Below are 15,703 nucleotides of genomic sequence, written 5' to 3'. Positions count from 1 at the left end.
GAACCTGACTCTGAGTCCTGTAGTCCTTCTGCCCAATCTACATTCTCTCCTGTCTCAGAGCAAAGGCCAGATAGACTCCCCAGTCTGAGGTCCCTGTGTCTGATGTATGGATGCTGGCCAAATGAACATTTTGGATTGTGATTACTCGGTGAAAGTCCAGGAGAATCAGCAGCTGAAGAAAATCTTTCACCAAAAGTCACAGCTACATTCAATGAAGGTGGTGTCTCTATTTTTGCTTTCAGTCTGCAGTGATGGCACTCTTAGGGTATGTCTACACTACCCTCCTAATTCAAAATAGGAGGGTAATGTAGTCATACCGCAATTGCAAATGAAGCCCGGGATTTGAATTTCCCGGGCTTCATTTGCATAAAGCCGGCCGACGCCATTTTTAAATGCCGGCAGTTCGAACCCCGTGCCGCGTGGCTACACGCGGCATGGAGTAGCTAGTTCGGATTAGGCTTCCTAATCCGAACTAGCTGTACTCCTCATTCCACGAGGAGTACAGCTAGTTCAGATTAGGAAGCCTAATCCGAACTAGCTACTCCGTGCCGCGTGTAGCCGCGCGGCACGGGGTTCGAACTGCCGGCATTTAAAAATGGCGCTGGACGGCTTTATGCAAATGAAGCCCGGGAAATTCAAATCCCGGGCTTCATTTGCAATTGCGGTATGCCTACATTACCCTCCTATTTCGAATTAGGAGGGTAGTGTAGACATACCCTTACAGAGGCTAACGTCATGTGTTCCCACTGATTAGGGAGCTGCTTCTGTCCTATGATTTAAGTTTGTGGTGCTCACTAAATTGGCATAAACTGAGGGACATCATCACAATAGAATATCACCATCTCTTATAAAGAGATTTGTTTTCCCATTGGTGATTGCATCAATTGGAATAGCACCTGAGATCCAGAAATACATGGATCACCAACTGTGCATGGTTTCCCAAATCCTTATTGATGGCTCACTCTGCATTTCACCTCAATTAGTCAGTAAATCTGTCAGCATTTCTGCAAGTGGCACTCGTTACTAGGGGAGTTGAGGCAGGTAGAGTGGGATAAGTGATGGTACATTCCTTTGATGAACATAGAAAACAGAATGTAGTAATAATCTCATGTAAATCTCCTACGGAAGGACCCCAAACCATTTAATAGGGACTTTGGGACCAGATTCTGCCTTTAAACTATATTGGTGGAAGCTGAATAGGAACTGTGCAAGAGGTGGAGTATCTGGAAAAATTCTGGCCAGGTCTCTTCTTGAGAGAGTAAACTGGTTCAGCACCTCCCTTGCACGTCTATTGCCAAGTTTAACTACTCCTTCTAGTGAGAGAGCTTTTCCTAGCATCTAATTTAAAATGCCCTTTTATTGTCTGTTATATAAATGTTTCTGACTACGTATTAATTACTTTAATTTCCCTAACACTATTAAAATATTTGTTATCACTTTAGAACTACATCTAAAAATATTGGTAGGGACTTTTTTTATGCACATGAGTAATTCAGATCTGCCTGTCTGTAAATTTTTTAGGAAAGAAGAAAGACACTGGGCTTCTCCTTTGCAAGCCATGCGTGGTGCACTGCTTAGCATCATCTGCTTGTCTGGACAATATGGCTAAAGTCACTAATCATTTTAAAGCCTACAGAAAACAGGAAGAAAAAGGACATTTTGGATTCTCCATCACAATAGTTCCTGATTGAAAACTCTCTTCCAGTCAGAGAAGCCAGGTAGTCACTGAAGCTACATAGTAAAGACTAAGACTTGTGCAGACAGTGGTGGGTTTTTGCTTTACAAGGATTTGTTGTGGTCTCAGATGTATTTTTCTGTGTATAAATCCATCCTCATGGTTTTGCACTACCACAGTTTCACTTTGGATTCTCAGAGTCATTCTCTGTTAAGAGCACCACGTTTCACCTAGCTTCATAGTGAAGCCGAAAACTTGACATGACTTGGCTGCTATCCCCTACACCAGTTTAGGTTCACTAGAGGTGGTCCTGTTAAACAATCTTCTTAATGGAGTTGGCCTAACTTTTGGCTCCTAAATCTGGGAAGTTTTAAATGCTTCCATTTTTTGTTGTTGCTAATATTCCATGCAGTTCTATCCAAAGCATTCTTTCTCTTTCTCTTGTTTTCCTTTTTGTACTTGATGCTTATCGATTGATGAAAACATGATCTACGATAGGCACTGGAGTGCTGGTCTTAGGCAGCAGCATTGTTACTGTGGACCAGTGGTGATATTTCATATGTTGTTTGCTTTTTACTAACTGTATGGGTGCTTATATTGCCCTATCACTATAATATCTGAGTATTAATACATTTATCCTACTCTCATTCCTGGGGGCACTCACAGCCTTGCCAGGAAGGGGCGGGGCGATCGGTGGAAGGGGGCAGAGCTTGGACTAGCCTTCTCCTTGCCAGCCCTTCAGCGCTACCAGGGCTCTAGCAACGATTTAAAGGGCCTGAAACTCCTGCCACCACTGATTCTCCTGTAGTGGTGACCGGGAGCCCCAGGCCTTTCTGAATTCCAGTTCCCAGGGCAGTTTTCCCCTTTGCACCCTCTGTTGGCTGGCTTGCTCCCTCCTGTGAGATAGGAAAGTGTTATTATCCCTATTTTTAAGACTGAGAATTTTAAGTGGCTTGCCCAGTGTCACATAAGGTCACTTGGCCAAGGCAGCCTTTTTCTGCAGTTGCGAAGCTGAGTCTATATCTAGCATAGACAGGTCTTATGCTAAATCTTAGATGGCTACAGTATTTGGTGAAACTTTGGATGGAGTCAATACTGCAGCTCCTATCACTTTTAGAACAAAAGGCTGCTTAAAAATCAGTTCTCTTCAACCTAGAGTGTCAGACCTGGTGTCTGGAAAGAAGAAGATGACATTTACAAATAGATGACAATAAACATTTTTGAATGAGACATTACAAGTCTGAGGCCTGGCTTATTATGCAGAGTAGACATACCCTGGGATTTAGAGTCCCTAACTAGCTTGGCGTTGAACTGCAGCTATTTTTTAACTGTTGTGAGGCAGCCTTCATCTGAAATGCTGGCTGTGTGAAAATCATATCGGTATCAATGGGAAATGTGGAAGCTCACCCAGCATTTCCCTACTTAGTTCTTGACTTTGGATTTCCATCGCTTCATCAAGTGACCGCTGGAGTTCACCTCAGGTTACTTGTGAGGCATTGCAACAATCCCTCATTTATTTAATATCAGTGAGCAATTGTTTCAGACATCACTCAACAGTCACATGCAATCATATCTCCCGTTCTTACAGGCATCCCAAAACTCAGCTACAGATTCACCATAATGCAACCTTGCATCTGATAATGTAAAAGAAGAAAAGAACAAATGGAATCCATGTAAAATCCAAAGCTATCCTATAAATATTTTTCATGTAGATTTAAGATGCAAAATTTCATCATCTCAGAAAAAGAAACAAGAGTTACCTAGGATTTTATATGCTCTTCATTAGAAAAGAATATTTTTCTTTTTTTAAAAAAACACAATGACTCATTGTTATTCAAATCATCCTTCAGGGGAAGCAACACAGTACTGGCCAGGAGAATTTTTATCTGGTTGTGACTGTATAAATAACTTTATTTACTGTTTTACTGAAAGTAGTTTTATTGTTAACTGTCAGAGGTTGATACGGTCTTGTACAGAACTGGGCACATTGTCAGTACCTAAAAATAATAACTGCACATTCATAAATAGACCAATGTACAATACAAAAAAAATACTGTTAAAACAGTTGTTCCTTGCCAAACCATCCCTTCTCTGGACTTTCATTCAGGAGAAGAGAAATCATGAAAGTTCATATGAAACTTTGTTTATGGATCTTGACCAATGAAGCAGAAAAGAAACACAGTTGCAGTAGCAATGACTACACTTGTAATATATGCTGTGGGTAATGCCAAGTATACACTGTCTGTACTCAACAGGTAATGATAATGCGGTTTGAAAGATTGTCTGGCTATTTATGGTGCACGTATCACCTTGGTATCTGATGCCTTACCTCAGGGCTACTCAACATGTGGCCTGCGAGCCCATTTGTTTGCGGCCCATGATGCAGTTTGGGGGGTTTACACAGGGCTCAATACACAGCCTGCGGGTGGGATCCGTTGAACATGGCCTCCACTGGGAACATGCTCCACAATGGCTAGGCGACTCCCAGGTGGGGTTAGCATTTAAGAGATGCAAGCGGACGGGCTGGCTGGAACAGATTGGTACAGGGTGTCAGCTTTTTCTAGCCCCCAGGGAGGAGGTACTGGGAGTGCCGGAGCATTGTGAGAATTGTATTCATGCCCCTCAGTGTGAAAGAAGCTATTTGCATATATTTGCCTGTATATTCAACCTCACTTAAGTTGCGGCCATCTGCATATGCTGTGAGTATCATTGCAGCCCCCGGGGCTTCCAGAGTTGAGTAGCCCTGCCTTACCTGATTGTCCACAGTAGATGGCATCAAATTCAAGGTGCCCCTTCAGAATCTGGATACAGTGTCCTGAATTCTAATTATGTAAAAATTCTCCATTGCCTGCACCCAGTTCATTTTGATTTGACAGTACTTTATTGCTGTGGTGCAAATGATTGCACACAAAGTGTGGGGCAATGAAGAATTAATATCCTCTGACCTGTGTTCTATGTGGATGCCCTTCTACAGCTTGCTTGCCCATGTCACTCTTGTGGGAGCACAGTGAGAGGACTCCCTCATAGGATCTTACTGAAAGGTGTTCTATGTCTTTTGTGAAAGAGCTAGCTTCCAGTAACGTTACTCACATGGAACAGCATCTTACTTTGCAAGCAGTCCTGTTGATTGCAGTGGGATTATATAAGTACCGTCCCACTAAGTGTAAGTAAGAATGACTGAGCCAAGACAATGTTTCTTAGTGAAAAGATTCTATTATTTCCATATATTGCACCAATCAAACAAAATGGAAAGCTGGCATGTTTAACATTTTTAAGAGGACTTGTTGGGTTTGGGGCTGGAATGTAACTTTTAATTCATGTTAAGAGTGTCACTTTTTGCTAGGTCAGATATCTCAATGGATCTTCATTTCTGAGTCATGTTGAGAATCTTGAGATGACTCTGTCCAGTAGATAATTTCTCGGTTACATTTTGCCTTCTATTTCACAGAGCATAATTTAAAGATTCCTCCTCCTCTTGCAGATGTGGGAAAGAAGCACTTTTTAATGAGTAATCCTCTCTACACTGCAGCTGTTGTTTCATGTGTAATATAACCCCCATATTATGTCAGTTCAGCAAATCGGTGCTTTCTCTGCACAAAGTCTTGGGCTTATGTCAGTCTCTGCATTGACTCATCTGTTCTAGCTAGGGGTGAATTAAAATGTACTTTCAGAGATACCAGGAGGGAAGCTTACACAGCACCTTTTCAGTTCCGTCTAGCCTTAGCAAGGTCTGTTTACGTTTGCTTTAAAAAAAAAAGCAAATCTAAACCATGAACCATCAGCATCACCTATAAGATCATATAAAGCTCCCATTCTAACTATGACATTAAGGTAATATGCAGCTTCCATTAGGAAAATGTTATTTTAGGGGATCTTAATGTATATCTGGTTTTGAAAGTGCCTGGGAATATACAGAGCTATGGATTGAAAAACAGTTCAGTTCTGTGGGCTTTCTTTCAATCTTCGTGATCGTTTCTACAATGTAAATACATTAATAAGAAATAAAAATAACCCTATATAAACCATACCAAACCATCAACCTAAATTAAGGATGTTTCATGCATTAAGCATTCTCTAAGTATGCAGTGGCCATGCTCCTGTTGGTTTGGGAGTGTCCTGTGAGAATGGTAAAAAGTCTCTGTTGCCAGTTATTAGCAAGTGATAATGCTTGTGGAGAGTATAATATGTGGTTATATGCAACAGAGAACTTATTTTCAGACACTGTTGTCTTCATCTGTTTGCTTTCTGGTATCCACCACTGTGTCCCTGTTCTCCCAGATACTATTCCTCTCTCTATCCATAGCTGCATTTAGGACTCCTTTTTATGAACGGTATACAGAGCCATGCCTTTTATTCCACCCTATTCTCAGATTTTTGTTACTTCCCATGCAATACTATATGTGTAGTTCTGTGATTCTACATTGGATGACCCTTTCTTCCCACTTGCTGCCTTTTTTCACCTTTCAAAGTGGACACACAGATTTCAGGTGCAGTGCTCAGGTCCTACAATGATGATGAGGGTGATCTCAGGGCTTAGAGATACACCATGTCCTCCTTGCTTCCATTTCTCACCCTGGCTGCACTGGATGAACATTTGCTATAATGAACAAGTTTTCTGAATTAAATTTATTTCTAATTATTTTTCTACGCTTACCCTTTTTGCACAACCCCCAAACACTGTTGTGCACACACACACACACATAATTGTAGGCATAATACTGTGTTTTCTCTCTCCATTTGTGACATATATAGTGAAAGTTACAGATTATTTATTTAATGGAAGTGTCCAGAGTCCCTGACCAAGATTTAAGGCCTTATTGTGCATTGCACTATACACATATGGAGGGACAGCCCTAATCCACAACAGAGAGAGCTAAGATTGTGAAACTGTTGCTCACACTCTCCATTTTAAAATGAAATGTGTAGAGTATTTGATCAACAGAAGAACATAATTCCTCAACAATTAAGTATTTTTATTATCATTAGCTTGCCCCATCCTGCTTCCCTATATGAAGAGCCTTGAAATAAAAAGCAGTTTTCTTTAGCACTTGTGAGCATTATGAAAGAAAGGCAAAATGAATATCCCACAAACAAAAATGGTGATTTAGACTTCATGAGAGAATATATGACTCTGCTTGACACACTGGTGAAAACCACTGGTGGTGGAAATAACCTCCAGGTGTGACTGATGGGAGCTCACAGCTTTATAGTCCATCTCTCTGTGGAATCATCAAATGAGGTAGAACATTGTTCAGTTTAGCCTTGTAAGATTAGACAATGAATCAAAGTTAAAGTAAAGGGCGCTCTACCACCTTGAAAGATCCCAACAACCTAGTGTAGTATGGGGTAGCAGAGGCATCAGGTGAACTACAGAACAATCTGAGGGAAAAGATTCTCATGTTGGATAAAATATCAGCAGTTTCTCAATAAGCAAGCACCATCACTACTTCATTGTTATCAAGTGCAGAATCCTAAAGTTTTAGTTAAATCTCCCTGTGTTTTAAAGATGCCACGATGTAGAGCATTCAGAAGTAATAACAAGTCTGATAAAACTTTTCAGTGAGTAGATGAAAGTTTAGAAGTAGAAGGTGGTTGAGGTAACAGCTTTCAGTGGATCAGCTTCTGTTGGTGAAAGAGTTAAGCTTTCAAGCTACATAGAGTTCTTCTTCAAGGCTGGGAAAGGTACTTCACCCAAGTTGTGTCTCTAATATCCTGGGACCAACATGGCACTATAACACTATTACAAATAACTGAAAGATTGCCAGGAAGATGTAGTTGTCATAATTTCTGATAACTGTAGTTGGTGAAAGCTTTAGACATAGTGCCATATAAAAAGTCATGGTCAACAACTGTTATTTTTCTCTCACACTAATATAAATCATGAGTGAGTCAGTCCACTGAAGTCAGCTGAGTCCCACTGATGAAAAATCATTGCACTAAAAGAATGCCCAATATGTATCTGGGAGGAACTACTGGTCCACATCAACTAACGTGATGATGGATTATGAATAGAAATTGGGTTTCAAGTCAGCTTGTCTTCAACATCTTAGCTGTGTACTCTAGGCAATAAAAGGAATATTTTTCCTCCCTCAAATATTGTGGTTTAGATTAGGAAATGCACCAACTTTATCCCTCTTCAAAGATCATTATACTCTTTGTGCAGTCTGATAAAAGTCCTCAAGAGAATAATGGTCCTGAACTCTTTGAGTAGCAATTAACAAGGAGGTTTGCAGGAAAGCAAGGTAACTCTTTACTAGAAAGTGTGGGTGTAAATTCAGTTTTATAATTCTTAACAAAAGTGGCATTATGTAATTAGTTTAATCATCATCTACTTCCATTGGTAGCCTGCAATATCTTTAAATTCAGCTTTTTCTTGTTCCCTTTTCCTCTGTTAATGTTATTTATGGCATTGTCTTGAGTGAGAGCTATACACTGTGCAGGGTCCATTTATTGAATGTTAACTTGTTAAAATTTGCATCAATTTCCTTGTGTTTTCTCTTCAATAACAGATCATTCATTTTAAATTTGTTCCTCAGGTTCAAAACATGACACTCATTTCCTCTAATAACTGAACAGTCACTCCCATCATTAAAAGTAGTTAGTGAACACATCTCAAATGCAGTAAAATGGGGTTATCTTGTTGGACTCTATATTGGAAAATCTGGTTTATTAGACTTCATCTTTAAAAATCTAACTGGCACCTTGGCAAATTTATAAATTGACCAGCTTGCATACTTACACAGTGCTGCAAGTAACTATGTTAACCCTCCAAGTTTAATACATACGTTGGTTGTAGGCATTATTTTCTGATTACCTAGAATAATCTGTTGAATTACATGTGGTATGCATGTGATTAAAGCAGACCGATTCAATGGCACTTAGATTGGGCTTTAGACCTAAGTGATGTATACTTGCATTGGGGAAACTTGGTTGCCATTTGGCATTTCACAGTATTTTGGATTTTACAGACAAATTCTGGTTTGTCACACTGGTGGATCTCTGAAGTATGAACTAGAGTTTCTCTGGGTTTACACCGAATTTGTTTTGTTAAATCTCCTGGTTTTATTTTGGATTTCAGTATTTACACTTTACAGGGGGAAAAGGGCAGCAGCCGTAATAAAATGCCTTTGTGACAAGGTTACATCATTTAACCCATGGACCTAACAAACAAATTTCTCCTTTCCATTTTATAAGAGAATATGTTGCAATGCTTGTTTTAAATTCAGTTAGAAACAATTTGTAGCTGTATTAATACACATCACTTGTAATGGTGTTTCATCCCAGAGAGATCTGGCACACAGCCTTGTTGTTGGTTGTCATGTTCATAAAAATTGGATTTATGCCTGAAAGCACATTGAGCTGTGGTGGTTGCTTCAGAATTTTATCAGTGATCACCTTGGAATAGGCGTGATCAAAAGGGAAGGGGAAAAAATACCACAAAAGGGAATCAAAGCAAGACTCGATCCTTCATCCACTCTTCTCCTTCAAATGCCCTTTCTGTAGGGGTACGTCTAAACTACATGCCTCCGTCGACGGAGGCATGTAGATTAGACAGATCGGCAGAGGGAAATGAAGCTGCGATTAAAATAATCGCGGCTTCATTTAAATTTAAATGGCTGCCCCGCTCTGCCGATCAGCTGTTTGTCGGCAGATCGGGGCAGTCTGGACGCGCCGCGTCGACAAAGAAGCCTTTCTTGATCGGCACAGGTAAACCTGGTTTCACGAGGCATACCTGTGCCGATCAAGAAAGGCTTCTTTGTCGACGCGGCGCGTCCAGACTGCCCCGATCTGCTGACAAACAGCTGATCGGCAGAGCGGGGCAGCCATTTAAATTTAAATGAAGCCGCGATTATTTTAATCGCGGCTTCATTTCCCTCTGCCGATCTGTCTAATCTATATACTCTGTCAACGGAGGCATGTAGTTTAGACGTACCCTAGGTGACTTCATCAGCTCATATCCCTTGTTTGCATTACAGACATTATAGTGGCATAACTGTGAGCACTGTAACTATGTTGCCCTAAATTTTAAGTGAAGACCCCATTGTTTCAACTTGTATTTCTACGAGTCCCAAACCTATTGTCTCCGTTGCATCCACGCCTGGAGTTTGGCCTGCTACTCTGTTGATTTCGCCTACAAGTCTTTCCATTAGCAACTTAATATTTCGAAAGCTCTTTTTCTTGCCTCCACACTGCCCTCTTCATCACTTTAGAAAACACCACCATATTCCTTGTCATACCAACACAAATCCTGGGCATTGTATGTGTCTCCACAATCTCTCTCTAGATTGTGACCAAAACCTGCCATGTTTTTGTTCTGAATGTTTCTGAGATACAGTCCTTTCATTACATCCACACCAGCCAAGACTTTGAACAGGCTCTCATCACCCCCTCTCTTGATTCCTGCAGTCCCCTCTTCCTTGGCTTTCTTGACATTGTTTCCTTCCCTCAAATCCATTCTGAAAATTTCTGCTGAGATCAGCTTCCTGGTCCGTCACTTTGGCCAGGTCACCATTCCCTCTCTTCGTAACACTGGCAGACAAGGTGCAAGCAGATGCCAAGCCCCCAGGCCTCAAAAATGCTAACATATGCATAGCTGGAAACCAGTCTTGCTTACCTATATGCTAGCATTATCAAAATAAATATTAGATGTTCAATTGATAAGAATGTGTTTAATGTGTAAACTTTATAAAATGCTTGTAAGGATGCTGCATGCAATGATCTCATTTATAACCTTTATAGCTTGTGGTATAAAGTTATATACTGTTTTCATTGGCGAGTTACACGATTACAGAGGTTTACAAACAGGAAAAGGAAGTATTAATGAATGCAAAAGGCTTCTCTTGCACACAAGATGGCTCACAGAAGGCCAGTAAAGGATCTGCCGACAAAGGGTTCTGGGGTCGGCAGATCCCCGTCTAGACTGCTGCGCTGTGCCGACAAACAGCTGATCGGCACAGCACAGTGGCCATTTTGATTTAAATGACGTGACGATTATTTCATTTCCCTTTGTCGTCCTGCCTCATCTACATGGTTCCGTCAACAGAGCCATGTAGTCTAGACACATCCTTAGTTAATTTATTACAGGTTTGGCTACAAGGACGTCTTTGGTGTGAAATGTAAAGTACAAATTGACCTAGGCTAAGAGACTGGACTTTTGGGACTGGGACCAACCTTGAATATTTTGTGATCTTTGGTGTAAGTGACCATTTATCACTAAGTTCAGCCTGCCTGGATGCCCAATGGGAATGTCTGTGATGCCAGGAGTTCATATTTGTTACTGGATTGGTGAAATCTAATTATAGAATGTTCCACCAGTTTGGGGGGGTCTGCCCTGCTTTTCGGGCAGTCTGCCTTGAAATTGGCACTTGAGGTTTTGAACTAGACAGTGTGACACTGTTCTTTGAATTCCACTAGTAGCTCTCCCTTCTCCATCAAATCAAACACAGGTTTCTGTTTTTTGCCTTTACAGTCATTCACAGATTAGCGCCTCCCTGCTTATCTGCTCAAGTACTTTATTTTTACCAGATTATATTGTCTTTTTTGAATCCACTTCTGTAAACTTGGGGCATACTGTAGTAATGTACAGAAATCTGTTGTGTGAAAAATCCTTTTAGTCACTCTTTCTTTGCTCATATAAACAAAGACTGTAACTGGTAAGTCATCAGGCATTCTTTAGTTTTAGGGAGATGCTTTTATCTGCAGTTTTCCAGGCTCTGTGGCATTTTTTAAAGATATGTAGTTAGACATTGTTACTAGTCCAAGTAAATCATGTACTGCTCTGATTCTTGTTTCAATTTTTTTCAATATTTGCTGTAGTAGCAATTCCATCCAGCACTTTAATTATTCCAGATGACTCAGAATGTGCTGGTCTCAGCTCATTTGGTTTTGACAGAGCTGAATCAAAATGCTCCAACCAAATAAAATAGTAATCACCATGGAAACATATCAACCGATTGCATTTGTGTGTTGGACTAATCCCTTATGTTTTGATGCCACAAAGCTCGTAGCTACAAAGAAAAGGATGTGGTAAGAGTAGATATTACAGAAAAATATAAAATTACTAAAATTCTATTCCCTATTAACGTGACTAAATGTTTTTTCTACTGTAGCTCTAAAAGGAAGGTCCTATATCTCAGATACTGTGATTTGTTCATTATTAGTAAATGCTGACTTTTTAATAGTGACCATTCTGCTTTCAAGACATTCACAGAAATGGTCCTGATAAGCAATGCTATAAATATATTTTACATTTCTTCTGTACAATCTTACATAGGGTATATACCCCTCATGAACAATAAACCAACTGCTTTTAAATCTTACTATAAAATGACAAGATACCATAACTAAGGGGTTCTCAACCTGGGCATCACCACTTGTTGTGGGATCGTGACCTCCCAGCACCTTGTATTTTACTTCCGTGGCTATAGATTCTTGCTAGATAGAAAAGTGATCTGAGAATGGTAAAGGGGGTTAAAATATGGGAAGGGGTGAGAAGTACTGCCATACTTGTATGCTGAGAATGTTACCCATGCTGGTATTTAACATGCCCAGAAAATGCTCCAATATTCAGTGAGATCAGAAAGATCTTTTATTGGGGGAAGTTAGGGATGAGGTGTGGGTGAAGGGTAGGATACAACTGGTAATTCAAAAACCATTTTTCTTACATCTTTCCATAATACCTTCAAAGAACCTGCCAAGAAAGGAACGAGTGTGTTGATTTAAATTCAAAGTGAAATGAATCTACTTGTTACTGTCTCTGTAGAGTCTTAAAATTAATAGATTTTCATTGGTTAAATTTTTAAAAAACACGATTCATAAATGTGTTATCCTCTGGTCGACATGTCTGGAATGAAGATTATTATTTTTCAGGTGGCAAATACTTGTTTTAATTAAAGTTGTTACATATTTCCTTTGAATTGGTAGTAATCATGAAAGATGATTGCAACCTTTTCCATACTATAATCCTTATGTTACAACAAAAGACTCCTTCCTCCCCCACAACATAGCTAGGAAGAAAACCCTAAAACTTGGTTGTGAGACTTCCCAGGATTCCAAACTCATTACTTAAGATAGGTAGCAGGGTCCAGCCAGGATTTGAGTGTTTTTCAAAGGCAGACAGGTGGTATTATCTCCATTTCACAGCTGGGATAGCTGAGGAACAGACATGTTTAAGTAACCTTTGGTGGTTCAGAGGTTGAGTTAGATATAGAGAATCATCTACCAATTCAGAGGTTCATTCAAACTATCCATTTTGCTTGAGTCTGAAAAACTAGAATGGGAAATGAGACCAGCCTTTTTCTTAGGATTTCCAGTCCTGATTGGAACAGCCATTGTCTCTGTAGTTGATTACTTTCTGTTTCGGTACTGAATGGGATCAACAAATGAAAAAATGTCTCTGAATTTTCCTCACTTTAAAAAAGTGCTGTTCTAAACATAGGTGGCATTTTACTGGGGAACAGTTTTTATGTGTAACCCATCTTGCCCATCACTGCTCTGGGTTTAGAATTATGATTTAATACTGCATGGCTAGTTAAGTAGGTGTCAGTTATTACATAATAATTAACTACCAGTTGAAGCTGATGTTTAGTATCCTTGCTATTTTATTAGTCATCTTTTTTAATATGCTAAACAGGATTAATCTACCCTATGAGCCAATGGTGTCTGGTTTTCAGTGTTGCTAAGGGTAACCCTTGCCTAGAAGCAGCTCTCGGCATGTCCGAATTGATGTTTGAATTACTCGCTGTTTTATAGAAGTATGTAACTGTGTTGAAGAGAGGCTGAATTAGACAAAAAAAACAAACCCACCACAGATTTAATCCTGGCCCAGTGTTGTACATCTGTTAATATTTTTAGTATTCCCATGCAGCACAGCAGGTACTGCATGTAAATGTATGGGCTCTGACCATGCACGTGTGGTGGAGCTCAAGATATACATGCAGCATTGGGGAGCTACTGTGCTGTGTCAGAAGATGAGTGATTCTTCTTAGTTATCTCATGTACAGGTTACCAGGAAACCAATCTGTAGAATACAGTGTAATTTTGTGATTAATAAGATCTGGCTTTGCTCACATTTTAATTAAAAAAAAATTATGGAAGAGGAGGAAAATTGTAACACTCAGAGTAACAGCTTTCCATAGTTTGAGTAGATTAGGAGCTCAAAGGAAAAGGGTTATCTGGCCAACATCAAGAATAGTCTCTTCCTGAATTTGGAAGATATTACATTATCTCAGGACTGTGACCTTTACTGCATTTTTTGGTTTTGTGTTTTCCTTTTGACTAGAATTATACCTGATACCATTAGCAGACTATGACATCCAAAAGAGCCAGTTGCAACAGGCACCTAATTACATTGCAACTGTGGGTTTCTGTTTGATCACACGAACTCAAAAAAGCATTCTGGCACACAAAAGCACATCATGGATGGAACATGCACCACTGCTCAGAGTAAAAGAGTTTTTCCTTTTGCACTAACCATTTACTGACCAAGATTTCTGTGAAGTGATTTGAGGCACTGTATTAACACTTCAATCTTGGTTTGGGATAGAAAGAATGAGTTTAAAAGTATATAACAATAGAAAATAATGAAAACAGTTTTGGTTTTTTACCTTGGTTTGTGACGAATATTCTCACTGAAATTTTTATTCCTTCTCTTCTAGGTGGTTCCTGTTTCTCCTGGGGATGGAATGAACATGGGATGTGTGGTGATGGCACAGAAGAAAATGTTTATGCCCCGAAACCAATCACAGCTCTTGGTTCTGCAAAACCATTCTTAATTGGGTGTGGGGCAGGTCACTCTATGGTTCTATATCAGACTCCAGGTTAGACCTTACACACTGGAAAGCATAGCCATGTGGATTTGGACATCTGTGTATAGGGCTTTTCAGAAGTGTTGTGAGAGAATTAAAACTGGCATACCAGCCTAATGGTACAGAAGAAAATAAGGGTAAAAATTTCTTTTGTTCTAACCCAGACTTTAAAAAAAAAAAGAGCTAATGTGCTGAGAAATCTGTTTAATAAAGATAAATATATTATTGGAAATTATTTCATGGGTTACTTTCATAGGCGATGACGTTGTCCGTGAGTAAAACGAATAAATGTTTTTCTGTGACATAAATGAAACAAAATTTTTTTCTCCAACATTTATGGTTACAAATACAAAGTTCTTTTGGACAGTTTTAGCTGTTGACAACAGATTTATGGCTTTTGCAGAAAAAGTATTGTGCTCTGATGTCAGGGTGAGTTTCGGTGGTGTCCGAAGAAGTAATGTGAGACTATGAGCACACATGGGGATTGTTTTGTTGTTTTTTAGGTGGCAAGGAGCACTTTCAACTTCCATTGACTGTTATTGGAATTGTGGATGCCTGCCTATGACTTTGGAAATCAAGCTGTACTGCTTGAATTTTTGAAGCTGAATTTTTGAATATGTTATTAAAGAAAGCCTTGGTTCCAAGCGTGAGGTAGGTCTAAGTTAGAAAGCTGTTGGAAAAAAGAAGGGAGAGTGCTCTGATCCGAACACTTGACTACATCTATAACTTTATTATAATAGTGTGGTTATAATTGAATTGCCTTCTTCAGTAGAAACCCCAGTTATTTTGAATTTATAAGACAGTAGTGCTTAGCCACCCAGTTCCTACAGATGAACTGTCCCCTGAAGCTCAAACTAAGGCTGAACTTTTTGAGGTTGGCAAAATCTGGCAATGTTCTTTGGTTTTTTAATGTCAAAGCCCCTCCATCTTTCCTGTGGGTCAGTAAGCATGAGATCCAGGCCACAGCCTTGGAAACTAGGGATCTTAGATACTGTGTAATTGAATAGTCATGTGATCGCATGATCTCTTATTGGTTACACAACTATTCAATAGTTAACATGGCCAGGGTCGGCAGCCAGTGCACTCCTGTCCCAGCTGCCATCTCCACTCCCAAGATGTCCCCTGCTATCCCGTCCTCCTGCCGCTCGATCAGAGGCAGCAGCATGAGTGGCAGGCAGGCAGGACCCATTTGTCAGGGGAGCCAGTTTTAAAACCAGTTCCC

At 39.9% G+C, this 15,703-nt stretch overlaps 1 protein-coding gene across 4 annotated transcripts in view; it reads left to right on the top strand.

The window, feature by feature from the left end:
• Positions 1–14,715, top strand: part of SERGEF (secretion regulating guanine nucleotide exchange factor) — a 266,857-nt gene extending 252,142 nt beyond the window's left edge. For 3 of the 4 annotated variants that reach the window (XM_075928101.1, XM_075928093.1, XM_075928091.1), the window contains one exon: positions 14,332–14,715. In XM_075928101.1, coding sequence (XP_075784216.1) covers positions 14,332–14,498 — 167 coding nt within the window. In that variant the 3' untranslated portion in view covers positions 14,499–14,715. The remainder of the gene's footprint in view (positions 1–14,331) is intronic. The other variant, XM_075928096.1, reaches the window with a different exon arrangement.
• Positions 14,716–15,703: the final 988 nt, after the last annotated feature.

Source organism: Pelodiscus sinensis, chromosome 4 (genome assembly GCF_049634645.1).
Source record: "Pelodiscus sinensis isolate JC-2024 chromosome 4, ASM4963464v1, whole genome shotgun sequence".
In the NCBI taxonomy this organism is placed as follows: domain Eukaryota; kingdom Metazoa; phylum Chordata; order Testudines; family Trionychidae; genus Pelodiscus; species Pelodiscus sinensis.
Note: the sequence above shows the minus strand (reverse complement) of the source record. Positions and strands in the feature narration are given on the sequence as shown.